Source organism: Rhamphochromis longiceps, linkage group LG19, assembly GCF_057381845.1.
Source record: "Rhamphochromis longiceps isolate RC_006_pf linkage group LG19, R_longiceps_female_GT1.1, whole genome shotgun sequence".
Taxonomy (NCBI): Eukaryota; Metazoa; Chordata; class Actinopteri; order Cichliformes; family Cichlidae; genus Rhamphochromis; species Rhamphochromis longiceps.
In genome coordinates, this window is record NC_140575.1 from 1380402 (window position 1) to 1398604 (window position 18203).

At 42.9% G+C, this 18203-nt stretch overlaps 1 protein-coding gene across 4 annotated transcripts in view; it reads left to right on the forward strand.

The window, feature by feature from the left end:
• ak7b (adenylate kinase 7b) overlaps positions 1-9395 on the forward strand; it is a 17862-nt gene extending 8467 nt beyond the window's left edge. For 2 of the 4 annotated variants that reach the window (XM_085391545.1, XM_085391543.1), the window contains 8 exons: positions 1-80; positions 159-287; positions 364-463; positions 3280-3525; positions 3633-3830; positions 3916-4136; positions 4328-4486; positions 4577-9395. The exon at positions 1-80 is cut by the window's left edge and continues 70 nt beyond it. In XM_085391545.1, coding sequence (XP_085247671.1) covers positions 1-80; positions 159-287; positions 364-463; positions 3280-3525; positions 3633-3830; positions 3916-4136; positions 4328-4486; positions 4577-4633 — 1190 coding nt within the window. In that variant the 3' untranslated portion in view covers positions 4634-9395. The remainder of the gene's footprint in view (positions 81-158; positions 288-363; positions 464-3279; positions 3526-3632; positions 3831-3915; positions 4137-4327; positions 4487-4576) is intronic. The other 2 variants (XM_085391544.1, XM_085391546.1) reach the window with 2 other exon arrangements.
• Positions 9396-18203: the final 8808 nt, after the last annotated feature.

An 18203-nucleotide genomic window follows, 5' to 3' on the forward strand; every position in this document is an offset into this window, starting at 1 on the left:
TTAACTGGGTGTGCCAGTTCGGTCTGGTGGAAAATATCGAGGTGGTGGTGCAGGAGTACCGGCAGAGCCGCGGGTTGCTGGTATGCAGTCGCACACACATGAGACTATATACAGTGTACACACTGTCAGGCTTTACTGGCTAATCTGTGTGTTTGCAGCCCGTCCGTCTCTGTGTACTGGGCCCTCCTGCAGTAGGTAAAACCACAGTGTCCAAAAAGATCTGCGAATATTACCGACTCCATCACGTCACAGTGAAAGGCACCGTCTCTGACACCATCGCCCGGCTGGTGAGCTCTTTACTTTCTCCTCCAAATCAATCAGAACTGAGTACAGCTGTAGCATTGTAATCTGCTTTCCCTTCAGGAACATGCTGTCAGGAATCCTGATCCCGGTGAAGGGCAGTCCACACAAGAGGCCCAGGAGCAGCTGAGCATGATGAAGGAACGCCTGGAACAGAACCCAGGTACGGCTTCAGATAACGAGGTCTGGAGGTGTTGGCACTCGAGTCGTGACTGAGGGCAGTGTGTTTATCTGTCGAGAGGGTAATTTCTAGTTTTAATTATTAAGAACCAGAAATGTGTTTGTTTGTTTTTAAGTATATGTTTGGTGTTTGTGAGGCAGTCGCACTCACGTAAGCTACGGAGGAAGCTCATATACAGTTTCATAAGATTTTAAAAATATCTGAAGAAGCAAAATACAAACAAGCAGCAACAACATGCTGTTTCACTGCGACATCAGTCATGCAGTGAGACAAGACCCTGCTACTTGTACTATCGCAGTAAATCCAAGCAGCAGTACTGCATGTGACCCACGCCCTGTTTCACACACCCCACACCTGCGACTCCATCACCTGGTGTCAGAACTGGTCTGGTCCCCGTTCTTTCCGAGCTCCTTAGATGATAATCGTCCTAACTTCAGTCTGAAGCAGCAGACCTGACATCTCCTCCTTCCAGAGTTCTGGGTTATGTCTTCATGTTTTCTGTATAGAACTAATTCATGTGTCTGTCTACACGTTGGGTGAGTGCCGAGTATTTGGTGGTGTATATGGGGTGGGAATGCACGTTTGTGTCCGCGTGCGTGCCTGTTCGTCTGTGTCTATATGTCAGGTTGGGTCTTAGACTCCACCTCTCTGGGTACATCTCAGGCCCTCTAAAGTACGGAGGCCTATCTCCCCTCACCACACTCCCTGCCGGTGGCTGATGCCCTCAGACGTTGGTGTGTTGGTGGTCCTTGTCGTCTGGGGCTGGGCGCTCATGTATGTACCGGCTCAGTCCTGGTGGCCGATTGGCGGGGCTGGGCGCCTGTGGCCCGGCTGGGCTCCTTCAGGGGGTGGGATGCCCTCAGGCCTCTGGCCTCTGGGCCTGAAGCTCGGTCCTCTCTGGCACAGCTGGCTGCCGGCAGAGCCCGCGGGCACGCCACTGCAACCCCCTCTGACCTCTGCTCCGTAGCTGCTGGGTGACCTCTCCTTTGGGGCTCTACTCAGCTCTTCCCAGGAGGGTGGCACGGTTCCCCCCCTTTGGTGGTCCTCCTCGGGTCCTCGTACTCTGGGGCCTCTGGATGTCGGGGGCTTGGATCTCCTCCATACCTGCTTCATGCCCTGGAGGACGGGGCTGTGGCCCCCCCACACTCCCTAGCAGATCGTTACATGGAGAAACCTTTGGAATGCAAGCATGCTGATCCACACAGGTATGCACACAGGTGTACACACGGGTGCTCACAGACGCGGACTACAGCTTTCTTGGCTGCTGCCTCAAAGCACATTGTGCGCTGTCTATCTTGCGTGCTGCACAATATCGTTTATTATTTAGTATCTACTGATATCTACTGCTAGCTAGTTTATTGTGATGGTGCTGTTTTTTTATTATGTTGCTCTTTGTTGTTTGCTTTCTCTTCTGTTTTTTTTCTCCATACAGGTGACCCAGGTGTTTTTTTTTTTTTTCTTTCTTCCCCCCTTCTCACCGTCTCTTCTCCCCTCTGGTTTTCTTTCTCTCCCTCTCTTTCTTTCATTCTTTCTCCCTGTCCTATCCCCCTGTCATGTCTGTCCCGTTTGTAGCAAAATAAAATAAATACATAATTATAATCAAGGTCAATCAAATGGACCAATATGGCAAGGCCATGATGATCCACTTGGTAAAATAAATCCGCTTGGCATCTTTCTTGGCCTTAAGACAACATTTCTGATGCTAAAGATCCAAACGGGACAAAAAAAAAAGAAAAAAGAACTAATTCATGACTCTAACTTCTGCATTAATATTTAACCTAATGTAATCATAGCTGCTTCAGTATTTATGACATTCTTTCTGACTGTAACACATTCAGTTGATGCTGGTAAACATTTAGACGGGTTTGCTCGTGTCAGCGTACAAAACTGCCGCTCCTGTGATTGTCTGGCTTTGACCTGACGTGCTAATGGCTCTGCAGCCAGCCCAGGTACGATACAGCAGGTGACTGCGCCTCCTCAGAGGGATCAGACAGCAAACCAGAGCTATGTTCTTTATGTAAAAGCCATCTGATCAGACCCAAAACCACGTCTCTTCATCACTTCACGTTTGTTCAGCAGAGCCCAGCATGTTATGGACACCGGGTGGCTGTAAAACACTGATGTTGTGTTTCAGCTGCTAATCAATCCTGTCAGATCTGCATACACGACTGTGTTTGTTTTCTACATTCATGAGGGACATTTGGTCTGTTTCCATGTTTCTTTGGTGCTCTATGCAGACTCTGGAATAGTCAGATTTAATTCAGTTTGTTAACTTTTTTAAACTTGACTGGGAAAAAGCTTCTTCAGGACTGTAGCTCACTTTTCTGCACCTCAGACAGCAACTGTTTGAAGCAGCTTGTATTATATGCAGATCAAACGTGAACATTTCTCTGTACGGTGACAGAGTTCAGCCTTTATATTGGCTTTGAGTGCTCTGCACTTTGCTGGGTGCTGTGTTTGTGCCTCGGTCAGAGACTTGGTGTGTGTCCTCCACCTGTGTGTGAGGTGTCTGCATGTGTGTGTGTGCAGCTGCAGGGACATGCTGGGAGTTTATGGTTAGCTCTCACAAAGTGAGCATGATGTGAGTTCGGCAGGTTTTTGCACATGCTGCAGGATAAATCGGGTAATTACAGATTTATCTGTATTATGGGAAATGATCTGCTGCTGTGAACAGTGTTCGGATTGGATGGTTTTGTCACATGATCACATGGACTATTTGCACAGATTGGTATTATTGTCTGATCTTTGCTATTGTCGCGCCTCGAGGCATCAGTTGAATAGAAACATGAATCCCGCAGGTCTGGAGGAGGAGCTGCTGTTGAACGTGATGAGGGACGAGCTGATGACTCACCCGTGTAAAAACCAGGGTTATGTGTTGGAGGACTTTCCCCAAACACGTGAACAAGCCAAAGAGCTCTTTGACGGTGAGTCGGACACCCCGAGGCTCTTGCACGTCAGGGCCTCACCTGCTCACTCACTCTTCTCTTCTCCAGGTAAAGAAGAGGATGCAACATCCCAGAATTCTTTAACCAGCATTATACCCGGTACCTGCAGGGAGCTGTGACTCAGATCCTTTTATTTCTCATTTAACAACAACAGTAACAGATGTGCAGCCTGCTCCATCAGTAACAGTTGTCTTGTGTGGCCACAGAGTTTGTGTTGTGCCTGGAGGCCACAGAGGCCTTCCTGTTGGATCGAGTGCTCAACCTGCCCGAGAGCCGCGTGCAGGAACACAACTGCGAGCCAGAGAACTTCTCGAGGCGGCTGGCTGCTTACAACGAGAAACAGTCGGAGGATGATGTGGTCCTCAACTACTTTTATGAGCATGACATCATCCCTCTGCAGTTTGGTAACCCGTGAAGAGAGACTGCATCACTTGTGAGGGGGAAATCTTTCTTAGTGTTGCTAAAAGTCTCTGTGCTCCTCGTCTGCAGAGATCAGCAGCAACGCTGAAGCAGACTGCCTGCCTCTGATGCAGAAGGTCATTGACATGGTGGGCCAGCCCAGAAACTACGGTCCCAGCAGCCAGGAGGTGAAGGAGGAGGAGAGGAGGAAGGCTGGCGAGAGGCTGAGGAGAGAAGCCCAGGAGAGAGCAGAGGTGGAGCAGATGGAGGCCGACGAGGCCAGAGCCAGGGCTGCACGCTGGGCTGAGTGGGTAGGTGGAGGAGAAAGACGAGGCGCTGTTAACGACATATAAAACACATTTCCTAACAATGAGCAGAGGAGTGCGCTGTGAAGAGCTCTGCTTTAACAAGCAGACAGTCAGTGTCACTCTGCTGGCCATGACGGATACACACCAGAAGAGGCAACAAGCTGAACTATTCTCTACATGTCTCTGTGTATTAGACTAAGAAGCTGGAGCAGGTGAGGCAGCAGGAGGAGGAGGAGCTGGAGGCCACGTCGCGCCCCATGAGGGGCTACCTGATGGAACAGGTAGTGCCCACGCTGAGCCAGGGTCTGACTGCATGCTGCCGAGCTCAACCACAGGACCCCGTGGACTTCCTGGTATTTCACTGCCCACAGATTATTGCCCGGTCGTTAGCGTCTCCTCCACGTGGCGTTAATCGTGATGGCGTACGTCTCTTTGTCTTTCAGGCAGAGTACTTGCTGAAGAACAACCCTTTTGAAGCCGATCACGAGCAGCTTTCCTAGCCGAGGAGAATTTCCTTTGAGTCTTTGAGACTCGTCAGAGCATTTCAGTCGTCACACGCCAAGTGTCCCCAACTCCATGCTGGGATTTTGATTAGGTGTGATTTGTAAGTGGCCCATTCTCCTGCCCCTGTTGCATTCATACACGGTTTGTTTGGGCTCTCGTGTGCTGGCCGTTACTTAAAAGCAACCCAAAAAGCAGATGAAAGTGTGCACAAAACCAGGAGCTAATTAGGAAGTTAATTTGCTTAATAAACTTGGTAAACTGTAAAGCAGACACGCTCGGGTCATAATTGCTTTGATTTAGCTTCAGATTTCCAGGAAGGATAAATGTTACGAATGGCAGCTAATTTGTCGGTCTCTCATGTTGCCACTCGTGACTCCAAAGTGTACATAATTGGTTGCGACAGAACACCAAATGATTTCATTGTACGTACTTAATCACCACATGGGGAAATTAGTGGAGTTTATTTGGGAAACACTGTGATGCAAGCTGCTGCAACACTGTTGGACTGCAGCACGTGTGCCCCCGGTACACACACACACACACACACACACACACACACACACACACACACACACACAGAGTTCTCTGTCATAGTGAGCACCATGCACTATGTGGGCACACACACAGGTGTAGCAGCTGAGATGTCACCTGTCCATCTTCGCGATGTGCTGAAATAACCCGAGTGTAGCATCTGTAACACCGGTTACATTAACACTAAACACAGTTTCAAACCCACAACACAACAAACAGGTCCCTGCTAGATGGTGATGTCATACTAAAATGTGTTGGATTTTTGCTTGTACGGGTCCTCTAAGGCGAGGCCTGAGAAAAGCTTCCCAGTAAACTGCAGTGACCTCTGTCCACTGATGGTGCTGGGTGTACTGGTTCTATGGTGGGAGGTGAGAACAGCTCCCAGTCTTTGCTGCATTTGTGGACTGGTGTTACTGTGTAGGATCAGCACGTGCTCGGCCTTCTTTAGCACCACGCTTCTTTGCTGTGATTGGCCCTGAGGCTGAGGTGCTGTTTCTACTCCTCCCAACATCTGAAGCGTATTTTTAAAAGGTATTTGTTTAAGTACCGTGGGACTGTGCTGGGGAGGTATCGCTGATGTTGTTGTGGTTTGTTCTCCACCATCCATCACAGTCTGTGTGGCAGCAGCCAGGAGCTCTTTGTCCTGTGTGTGTGTTTCGTCTCCCTTTTAGAAAATCCCCGAGTATTCAAACGTAACTCAATTCATCCTGCTGCGTTCTGGTCACCGATGACCTTTGAGCGCTCCGGACAGACTCACTGGTTCGATGTTATTCCCCGAGGAAACGCCTCCTCCATCATCTCCTGGCTGTTTTACAAGCAGTGTTTTACCACTAGGTGTCAGCCTTGGATTACCTATTAACTGTTGGGAGGCCGTGACGGTGATAATGATGAGTCTCTTTATGTTTTTAGTCTTTGAAATATCAGGATGTCTTCAGTGCTGAACAGTCAGATGAAAGCAGCATGAATGATGAGCTCTCTTTTTGTGCGTCGGCTCTTCCATCTGAACAGCAGCACATATTAAAACCACCGTTTTCCTTTACAGGACTCAGTTCTTCCTTTGACAACCTCTGAGATAAACCCTGTGTTTCTTAGATCACTCTGCCAGTGTTATTTGTACACACAGTTAAATAGTGTCTCTGCAGCAGATTCATTTCATCTACGTACCACCAGAAGCCAAAAATGCAAGCTGACACTTTCCTGCTCGACCCTCCAGGACTCGGTGACGGTGAGAGCAAAGTTGTGTTAGAAATGAGTGTGTAAGGTCACCGTCAGGAGCTCCTCCTCCTGTGCACTGAGAGGAGCCAGTGTTCAGAGCTGTTATCACACGTGAAGTACAGATAGACTGAATCTGCTTTTTCTCACATTTATCTTAACAGACAAAAGTCCGTCTGATTGACGTTGTTCTGTTTCCGATGAAGCCCAGTTCACTGACAGTAAATACATGCCTCCCTCCCTCCCCCGGACCATCACTTATAAAGTCAGTGGTAGCAGGCTAAGATGTCCTCCTGGGGGATGCTGAGGTGAGCCGAGCCCAGGTGAGAATCTGGATCTACCCCAGGGTCTACTCCCAGGAGGCCGCCTGCAAAGCTCCACAGGGAGAGGTCCAGTAGGTATCATGAGCAGATGCTCATGGCTCCTTTCAATGTGGAGGTGCAGCAGCTGTACTCTGAACTCCCTCTGGAGGTGGGAGCTCCTCACACTGAGGCTACGTCCACACTGGCCCGGATAGATTTGGAAACGCTCGGCGTCCACACTGGTGTTTTCAGTCGTTTTCACAGAGTTGTGCGTCCACATTGAAACTTCTGAAAACACTGACGTTCCAGTCGCACAAAAGCGAGTGAGAATGAAAGAATTTGAAGAACAGCTGTCTGCAGCTTGTACAGACTGATGTTATTCTTTAACAGGGCCGTCAATGCCCTCCGCTATCTTTGTTTAATTGGTCACGTGACTGCATCACATAAATGCGTCATTGTTTTACAACGTCTGCGTTTTCACTGTCCACACTGCGACGCAAACGCACAGTCTTCAAATGTGTGCGTTTTTGAGCGCATTTCCAAAACGCCGTCTCAGTGTGGACGGGAGGCCAGAACGGAGAGAAAACGTTTCAAACGAAAACGCATTCGTGTGGACGCAGCCTCAGACTCATCCTAGCCACACTGCGGAGGCCATTCTTGTTACCATGGCTTAAAACAAGCCAGCTTTGCTAATGCTAAGTTGCTAACGTATCACAGTTATCCACAGGATGTCCTTTGGCAGTCACAGACGAGTCCTTAAACATGCAGGATGTCGTGTTTTTAGCCGAATCTTTTCCCGATGCTAACCCAGCAGTGTTCAGTGCCTAACCTTTCTGGGAAATGAAGACAACGTGCAAAGGATGCAAACCACAGTGTCCCGACTGATAAACCTGCAGCTATGAAGACTGTGACCCATCCAGCCTTCAGCTGGTGACTACGCAGGTCTCTGTCGGTAACGCTGAGTTTAGGGCGGTGCTAAAACTCAGCGGTGAGATATTTCCAGCATGTTGAACCAAAGCAGACCTACAGACATTACATCTCTCGGCCAGCTTGTAGGCACCTGTTTAATGCCTGAGGGTAGCTGGGTCTGTGTGGTTATTCTGCCTCCATGACCTACACCCGGATAAGCATCAGAACATGATGGATGTGTGATACCCACTCACGAGGACATTATGCTGCCACTATCAACATTTTAAACAAATACCTTCATTTGTGGCTCTCATTTTCTTAGAAACAAAAATCAGGTAAAAAAATAAAATCTGGTAATTCTTTGTTTTTACATTGATCGGGCCCAATGTGCAAAATATCAAAGAGAAATTAAAAATGCTGCTGTGGACGAGTTCGGGTCGTAGGAGGTTAAAGCAGGCCCATGGGCTGTTTCATGCAGAACTCCATCATCTACTCCTGTTCATGTGGACACCCATGTACACACAGAGAGGACATGCATGACATGCAGCGTTTTAACATGCTGTCTTTGCCTCTCACTGATAACTGCAGCACAATGTCGGATTGTCTGGTTTTATTTCTCAATGAACTGACACGAACACAACACTCCAGCACCGGGACTCTTCATCACGGGGCTTCACTTGATATATGTCCATCCATCAGAGCAATGCAGCTGCAGTAAGCCCTGAGTGTGTGGCAGCATGTGGACTGAATCCACTCGCACTGATGCTGGTCACTGTTCCCTAACACCCCTTAATCCACGGAGGATCACACACACACACACACACACACACACACACACACACACACACACACAAACTGCTGACTTATAGTCAGACAGACAAAGACACACTTTTTAGAGACAGAGAGAATGACACATGCATCAAACTGATGGGTTAAGTCGTCAGGGGAACCCCCACATGCCCCACAAGCAAATGCCGAGCGACACACACACACACACACACAGACACACACACACACCTCCCCTGCTGCCAGCCTCGTTCTGAGCACTCGGAGAGGGAAAATGTGTTTTGTTGCTTAGGAACAGTTTGCCTTGTGTCTCAGCAGGGGGTCTCCTTCTGAATATCATTATGTCCCCTCGACTGGGGAGGACCACACATTTTTCTTTGCTGCCAATATTTATCTTCGGCTCTGCTCGCTCTCCAGAGGCCCACAAAAACTGTTCTCATTGATTAAAGGCGGTAGAAAGCAGACTCCAGCAGCACACACCTCACCTCTCCTCCATGTAAACTCATCAGAAACGGCTCCTCGGCGCTGCTGCAGGTGTCAAAGTTCGCCCCGGTGACATTTCACTTTCCTTAAAGTTAAATCCCGAGCAGAGGGAACGGGTTGTTATCTGGATAAAGTGAATATGGGTTTTTCCAGCCTTTACTGACAAAATATAAAACAGATTCATATGAACATGATGATCAGGTGTGGATCAACCAACTCCAGGGCCCAGGGCAACACAGGCCCCCCATCAAAACCAGTATTTATCTGCACGGTCGGTTCACGGTTCACTCTCAGACTCCATATAAAAGATTTCACACTGACGTGCGTTATGTTCAGGGCGCCTCGGCTCATTCTGTCAATGATGGTCAATGTTCGAGTGAGAAACTGAGAAAAAGTCTCAGCTTGAACCTTAAAGATGCTGATCTTTCAGGCTGGTATCACAGTGTGAATGTCTTTTCTGCACTTGTGTCTTTTTGAGAGGACACGCCTCGTGTAAATGTTCACGTGTTGATTTCACTGATTTATAAACTCTGCACTTCACATACACGTGAGCAGGACATTTGCTCACGTGAATAAAACCTTTTTGCCATTATTTATTTTGTATTTTGCTTTTTTTTGGCATATTTGTCTCACTTTGCAGATCATCAAACAAATTGTGATATTAGACAAGAATAACCCGCATAAATACAAAATGCAGGTTTTATATTTCATTTGAACAAAGCTATCCAAACCTGGACCGCTTGACTTTGCAAAACTGTTTCCAGCCACATTGGGGGGTTTCTAAGGACGCCAAACATCTCAGTCAGAAGTCCAGACTTTGACTGGATCATTTGAAAACCTTCATTTTGTTTCCACAGAGTGGACCTGCTCGTGAGAGCAGAGCTCATGGTCCCATCAGTTATGGCAGGTTGTCCTGAAGCAGCAAAGCAGAACTGTTACACAATGTGTTCGTTTTACAGCAGATGGAAAAAGACTACAGAAGGGATGTTTTCTGGCACGTATGAGATGAGCCTGTGTGTCTTTGTCTCCAGTCTCTTTCTTATTGTGAAATCATGAACACTGACCTCAACTGAGGCCTGCAGTTCTTCTGATGTTGTTCTTCTGGGACCTCCTGCATGATTTCATGTGCTGTTGGAGCAATTTGAGAAGACAGCCCTGGAAGGTTGGCCATCATCCATGTACGGTGCTTTCACTGTGGTTCAGTGGAGTCTCAAAGCCTCAGACGGCTGTGGGACCCTTCCCACACTCTTACAGTCTGCTTCAGCTTCTATCTACCTGATTTCTTTATTCAGCAGGTCTGACAGTAATCAGATGGGCGGGGTTATTACTTCTTCATGTCGGGCCCGCCAGGTTGGGACTGTTTTCTTCCCTTAAATGAAAAAAATGAAACCATTACATTTACTCCGGTTATTGTTGGCTAATATTACAATGATTAAGAACACAACAATAAAGGATTGCTGTTAGAGGCAAACCCAACTCGGGTCTCACAGCCATCTTGTAATTCTTCATTCACTCTTGCTGCTGTCCCGTCACACTAGCCTCCACCCACTCCACCCTGTCTTCTTCACATCCCTGGTGCTTTAGAGGAGTCAGGCCCACACGTTGGAGTCTGCTTTGAAGAGCAAACGTAGATGAGTTTGAATAGTTAGGGTCAGTCATCTAAAGATGTGAGTCTCCAAGTCTTGCATATGTCAGCAGGACAGTATTAAACCACGTGCTGCATCTATTTTAACAGTATGGCTTCCTGGGCTTCCAGTTGGCTTAATGCAGTGCAGACCTTTGACCTTTGTCTCACAGCATGACAAAGATGAGACCCAGCACCGCTGATAATCCTGTATTAGACAAGAATGTTGCATTAAGTGCTTTGGGTGCTCAGAGTAAGAAAGTGCAAGAAAAGTGAATGCTTGTGGTATTTTTGACACTCATGGATCTCTGCAGGGACACACGGTCAGTGCAGAATTATATTGTGAGACTGGGAGGCATGTGAGCGAGCTCCTTCTGCACAGCGACCTCGACTGTGTCGTGGGAAAGAGCACATTAAGATTTTTGGCCATCACTCTCCCCACCTACACTATTCTCCATTTATACTCCTAAACAACTTCCCAGAAATGAAAATCAAGTCTAAGGATCAACATTATGATTCACTGGAGCTGATCCAGCACAAATGACAGGCACAAGCACAAGGGGACATCACTGAGCGGACTCAAAATAGCAGCCAAAATGTTGAGACGCCGCTGAGAAGATGATTTTGAACAGGAGCCGAGTTTAGATCAGGCAGCAGTTTGGAGTTTTAAGGCCAGTTTACAGAACTTTTCCTAAACACCTCGAATCCACTTTAGATTCCAGGAGACGGATGAGAGACGAAGTCCTGCAGACCGAAGGAATGATTGAAAATATTCCAAAGGCTCCGTAGAGTATCCATCCAACACTGTTGTGAACATACACTCGTTAACCGCTGCTGTTTCTGAGGACAGCGGCTGGTGTTTTAGTCCTGTTGTCCACTCGTTCTCACCTTTATTCTCACACAGCTGCCCAGCAGCACTGCACAGCATTAAGGGCCATGTGAGAACAGACGACTGCATTATCAAAAGGACAAAGAAACAAACTGGGTTTCAGGATTTGATGTAAAAGTTATGTTGTGACATATGAAAGGTGACCAGACACTGTGTGGTGGGACCATAGGAGAACCAGAGAGCACCCAGAGGACGCTGCGAGGAGCGGATTGGCCCCCGCGGGGCCCGGGCCTCGGGACGGATGGATGGGGGGATTGTGTTGACAAGGGGAAAAGACAAAGAGGAGGAGGAGGAGGAGAGGCAGCCACACATTCAGCAGGGAGGCTGAGAGCAGCGGCCAGAAACTCATCAAAGCGGTGGAAACATCTCCAACAGCCCAGTAACAGCAGGACCCATGCATGTGTGTGTGTGTGCCTGTGTGTTTGAGTGAGTGTGTGTGTGTGCGTGTGTGTGTGTGTGTGTGTGTGAGTTTGCTTGTGTCAAAATTGGGGACTTCTGTCAGCTCACACACCAGTCAATTGGGGACACCTCTACCTTTGGGGACCAAAACCACCGTCCCCAATTAGATTTACCTCTAACAACGTTCAGCATGCTCTAAAACATATTTTAATCCAAAAATCTTACCTGTCCCCAAAAGTGACATTTTTTAGATTTTTTGTGTATGTGTATGACATTGCCCCCAAAAATTTTTGCAATCTGTGTATAACTCTACGTTGCCCCTAGTGGAAGTGTGTGAAATTGCAAGAATTTCCACTGTCCCCAAAAGTGACATATCTTGGATTTTTTTGTGTGTGTATTACCTCTCCCTAACCCTTATATTATTATAGTGTAAGATTTCTTTTAATATACTGATCTTTTTTGAAGATCTTATTCAACATTCTTCTGTATGAATGGTTTTATATAAACAAACATTTGTTCTCTTGACTAAATAATAGAAATCAGTAGACTATTTAGTAGATTATATTTTTAAAGGGTAAAGAAGACACTAGAAAATACAAAAGAGTCATATTTCACGTAATTATGATATAAATAGTTTTAATATTTTTTAAAGAATTATTTGGCATGATGTGAAGCAGATGCATGAAATAATGGAGCACTTTAGGTTCATATTTGCTTTCTGAACTGCAGCTTGACATAAATTACTCTAAATTCTTGATACTTTTATTGCAAAATATTTAAGATGTTTCTTGAATTTCTGTTGGATGGTGCAGGGATCCAAAATTTGGTGAAACAGCTGAGCTAAATTTAAATTTCAATGTTAATACCTTTTAGGCAGTATGTAAAATACTGCCTAAAAAGCATAAAAAGTCACAAACATATGGCATAAAACTTAATTCTCACCAAAGTTTCTTTAAGAGCTGATCAAAAACTGTGTAAGACAATGGTCATTACATATGGATCATGACAGAAAAAAAATTATATCCTGGATACAAGTGGGAAAGATTAGCTTCTGTAGCATGGTTGACTGGGCCTTAGAGATATGTGCAGAGCTTGACTCAAGTCAAGTTCAAAGTCAGCTTTATTGTGAAAACCCACATGTACAGATGATACACAGGAATTTTAAATTGTAATGCTCCCACGGTCTACAGTGTACAGTGAAAACCTTAAAGATAAAAACAAAACAAAAGTCCTATGTACAACATAATACAATGAACACTAGTGTCATACAATCAGAGTGCTTTCGGGAAAGAGTTTGTGTGCAAGTGGGGGTGGGGCAGTAAGTCAAAGGGCGATGTTTAGAGTTTTGTATGTCTGTCGGGTGGGGGGGCTCAGAGGAAAGAGATGAATGCAGGTCTGGAGTTCGTGTGTGTGTGAGAGTGAAGAGGGACAGAGCAGGGACAGCCTAAAGATAGGGGAGGTGAGGTAAGACCTCTATGTCACCATAGGCCTTGATCGCAGCCATAGAGGTGTGTGCAAGCAGCAGCATGTAGAGCAGCTTTAAAGGTATGAAAAGTGATTAAAACTTTTTTAGTTTTTTATACCTATATCTTAAGGGTTCTGCTGACAAGTTTCAGCATTTTCTGTTTGAATGTAAGAAAGTTATTTAGTAATAACTGCTAATACTGGTTTGCTAGATGTGCCCTTGATGATTTGGGAAAAAAAAGACTTGAGCTAATTAGCCCGAAAAAGCTAGCCACATATAAGTTACACATTCAGAGCCGTCTTGGATTAAACATCAAGGGATGTTTGAATGAACCAAACTTTCAATATTTTAGGGGATTTAATTTTTTTTATGCTTTTATGATTCTAAAATAATAAAGGATGTTTATTAGCATCCTTAGGTTTTTCATGTGCAAGCTAACAATGAGGATTATCTTGTTAATTAAGAGAGGCTAATGAAACGGAAAAAATAAATAAGCTTTATAAAGAGGAATATTATGCTATTTGTTTAATTTATTTATTTATTATTCTGAAACAAAGAAACATAAATAAGCTGCAGGATTTTGAATGTCCCCATTTAGGTTAAAGTGGAGTGTATTTGTGTTAGAAACGTCCCCAAAAGTCATAAGAATATGGCATACTAGTGACTATAGTTGGATATAGTTTTGTATTATTTTTTTTTTGATATCATGTCCGAATTTTCTGTATAAACCTATCCATGAAGTCAGAGAACAATTTATCAATGATTCCCACACTCAAGTAAGGGCTATGTTGTAAAATCCTTCATTATGTCTAAGATTTGAAAATATGGAACAAATACCAATCAGAATGAGGATTAAGATAAAGCAATCCATCCCCCACATCATTACACATACCTCAACATATGCATATGTTTAAAAATCAGAGTTCATTGTATTTACCAGTTCCAGTTATTTACCAGTTATTGTATTTTTAAAAATAGTGTCATGTCCCTTTTTCAGTATAACTCCATGCATGAAGTTCGAGAACAATTTATCAATGATCCCCACACTCAAGTAAGGGTTGTGTTAAAAAAAAGCAACCCCTTCATTATGTCTAAGATTTAAAAATACAGAACAAATACCTTGATATATGCGTGTGTTTAATAATCAGAGTTCATTGTATTTACCAGTTCCCTAAGGAAAGTTTCTCATTGAATGTCCCCATTTAGGTTAAAGAGGAGTGTATTTGTGTTAGAAACGTCCCCAAAAGTCATAAGTATATGGCATACTAATGACTATAGTTGGATATGCTTTGTATTGTTTTTTACAAATAGTGTCATGTCCCTTTTTCAGTATAACTCAATACATGAAGTTCGAGAACAATTTATCAGTGATCACCACACTCAAGAGTTATGTTGTAAAATCCTTCATTATGTCAGAGATATGAAAATATGGAACAAATACCAATCAGAATGAGGACTAAGATAAAGCAATCCATCCCCCAAATCATTACACATATCTTAATATATGCAGATGTTTAATAATCCGAGTTCATTGTATTAACCAGTTCCCTAAGGAAAGTTTCCCATTGAATGTCCCCATTTAGGTTAAAGAGGAGTGTATTTGTGTTAGAAACATCCCCAAAAGTCATAAGTATATGGCATACCTATGACTATAGTCGGATATGTTTTTGTATTGTTTTTTTAAAAATAGTGTCATGTCCCTTTTTCAGTATAACTCCATACATGAAGTTCGAGAACAATTTATCAGTGATCACCACACTCAAGAGTTATGTTGTAAAATCCTTCATTATGTCAAAGATATGAAAATATGGAACAAATACCAATCAGAAGGAGGATTAAGATAAAGTAATCCATCCCCCAAATCATTACACATACCTCAACATATGCATATGTTGAGGTATGTGTAATGAGTTCGTTGTATTTACCAGTTCCCTAAGGAAAGTTTCTCATTGAATGTCCCCATTTAGGTTAAAGCGGAGTGTATTTGTGTTAGAAACGTCCCCAAAAGTCATAAGTATATGGCATTCTGATGACTATAGTTGGATATGCTTTGGGATTTTTTAAAAGATGTTATCATGTTCCTTTTTTCTGTATAAATCTACCTATAAAGTCAACAAACAATTTAGCAGTGATCTCCTCACTCAAGTAAGGGTTATTGTTGTAAAATCCTTCATTATGTCTAAGATTTGAAAATATGGAACAAATACCAATCAGAATGAGGACTAAGATAAAGCAATCCATCCCCCAAATCATTGCACATATCTTAATATATGCAGATGTTTAATAATCAGAGTTCATTGTATTAACCAGTTCCCTAAGGAAAGTTTCCCATTGAATGTCCCCATTTAGGTTAAAGCGGAGTGTATTTGTGTTAGAAACGTCCCCAAAAGTCATAAGCATATGGCATACTAATGACTATAGTTGGATATGTTGCGGGATTTTTTTTCTAAAAATAGTATCATGTCCCTTTTTCAGTATAAATCTATCCATGAAGTCTGTAAACAATTTATCAATGATCCCCACACTCAAGCCAGGGTTATGTTAAAAAAAAGAATAACCCCTTCATTATGTCTAAGATTTAAAAATACAGAACAAATACCAATCAGAATGAGGACTCAGAGAAAGAAATCAATCCGAAAAGTAGTTACACATACCTTAACATATGCATGTGTTTAATGATCAGAGTTCATTGTATTTACCAGTTCCCTAAGGAAAGTTTCCCACTGAATGTCCCCATTTAGGTTAAAGAGGAGTGTATTTGTTAGAAATATCCCCAAAAGTCATAAGTATACTGTACGGCATACCTATGACTATAGTCAGATATGTTTTTGTATTGTTTTTTACAAATAGTGTCATGTCCCTTTTTCAGTATAACTCAATACATGAAGTTCGAGAACAATTTATCAGTGATCACCACACTCAAGAGTTATGTTGTAAAATCCTTCATTATGTCAAAGATATGAAAATATGGAACAAATACCAATCAGAATGAGGACTAAGATAAAGCAATCCATCCCCCAAATCATTACACATATCTTAATATATGCAGATGTTTAATAATCCGAGTTCATTGTATTAACCAGTTCCCTAAGGAAAGTTTCCCATTGAATGTCCCCATTTAGGTTAAAGAGGAGTGTATTTGTGTTAGAAACATCCCCAAAAGTCATAAGTATATGGCATACCTATGACTATAGTCGGATATGTTTTTGTATTGTTTTTTAAAAATAGTGTCATGTCCCTTTTTCAGTATAACTCCATACATGAAGTTCGAGAACAATTTATCAATGATCACCACACTCAAGAGTTATGTTGTAAAATCCTTCATTATGTCAAAGATATGAAAATATGGAACAAATACCAATCAGAAGGAGGATTAAGATAAAGTAATCCATCCCCCAAATCATTACACATACCTCAACATATGCATATGTTTCATTATGAAACATATTCATATGTTGAGGTATGTGTAATGAGTTCGTTGTATTTACCAGTTCCCTAAGGAAAGTTTCGCATTGAATGTCCCCATTTAGGTTAAAGCGGAGTGTATTTGTGTTAGAAACGTCCCCAAAAGTCATAAGTATATGGCATTCTAATGACTATAGTTGGATATGCTTTGGGATTTTTTTAAAAGATGTTATCATGTTCCTTTTTTCTGTATAAATCTACCTATAAAGTCAACAAACAATTTATCAGTGATCTCCTCACTCAAGTAAGGTTTATTGTTGTAAAATCCTTCATTATGTCTAAGATTTGAAAATATGGAACAAATACCAATCAGAATGAGGACTAAGATAAAGCAATCCATCCCCCAAATCATTACACATATCTTAATATATGCAGATGTTTAATAATCAGAGTTCATTGTATTAACCAGTTCCCTAAGGAAAGTTTCCCATTTAATGTCCCCATTTAGGTTAAAGAGGAGTGTATTTGTGTTAGAAACATCCCCAAAAGTCATAAGTATATGGCATACCTATGACTATAGTCGGACATGTTTTTCTATTGTTTTTTAAAAATAGTGTCATGTCCCTTTTTCAGTATAACTCCATACATGAAGTTCTAGAACAATTTATCAGTGATCACCACACTCAAGAGTTATGTTGTAAAATCCTTCATTATGTCAAAGATATGAAAATATGGAACAAATACCAATCAGAAGGAGGACTAAGATAAAGCAATCCATCCCCCAAATCATTACACATATCTTAATATATGCAGATGTTTAATAATCAGAGTTCATTGTATTAACCAGTTCCCTAACGAAAGTTTCCCATTGAATGTCCCCATTTAGGTTAAAGCGGAGTGTATTTGTGTTAGAAACGTCCCCAAAAGTCATAAGCATATGGCATACTAATGACTATAGTTGGATATGTTGCGGGATTTTTTTTCTAAAAATAGTATCATGTCCCTTTTGCAGTATAAATCTATCCATGAAGTCTGTAAACAATTTATCAATGATCCCCACACTCAAGCAAGGGTTATGTTAAAAAAAAGAACAACCCCTTCATTATGTCTAAGATTTAAAAATACAGAACAAATACCAATCAGAATGAGGACTAAGATAAAGAAATCAATCCGAAAAGTAGTTACACATACCTTAACTTATGCATGTGTTTAATGATCAGAGTTCATTGTATTTACCAGTTCCCTAAGGAAAGTTTCCCACTGAATGTCCCCATTTAGTTTAAAGAGGAGTGTATTTGTTAGAAATATCCCCAAAAGTCATAAGTATACTGTACAGCATACCTATGACTATAGTCAGATATGTTTTTGTATTGTTTTTTACAAATAGTGTCATGTCCCTTTTTCAGTATAACTCAATACATGAAGTTCGAGAACAATTTATCAGTGATCACCACACTCAAGAGTTATGCTGTAAAATCCTTCATTATGTCAAAGATATGAAAATATGGAACAAGTACCAATCAGAATGAGGACTAAGATAAAGCAATCCATCCCCCAAATC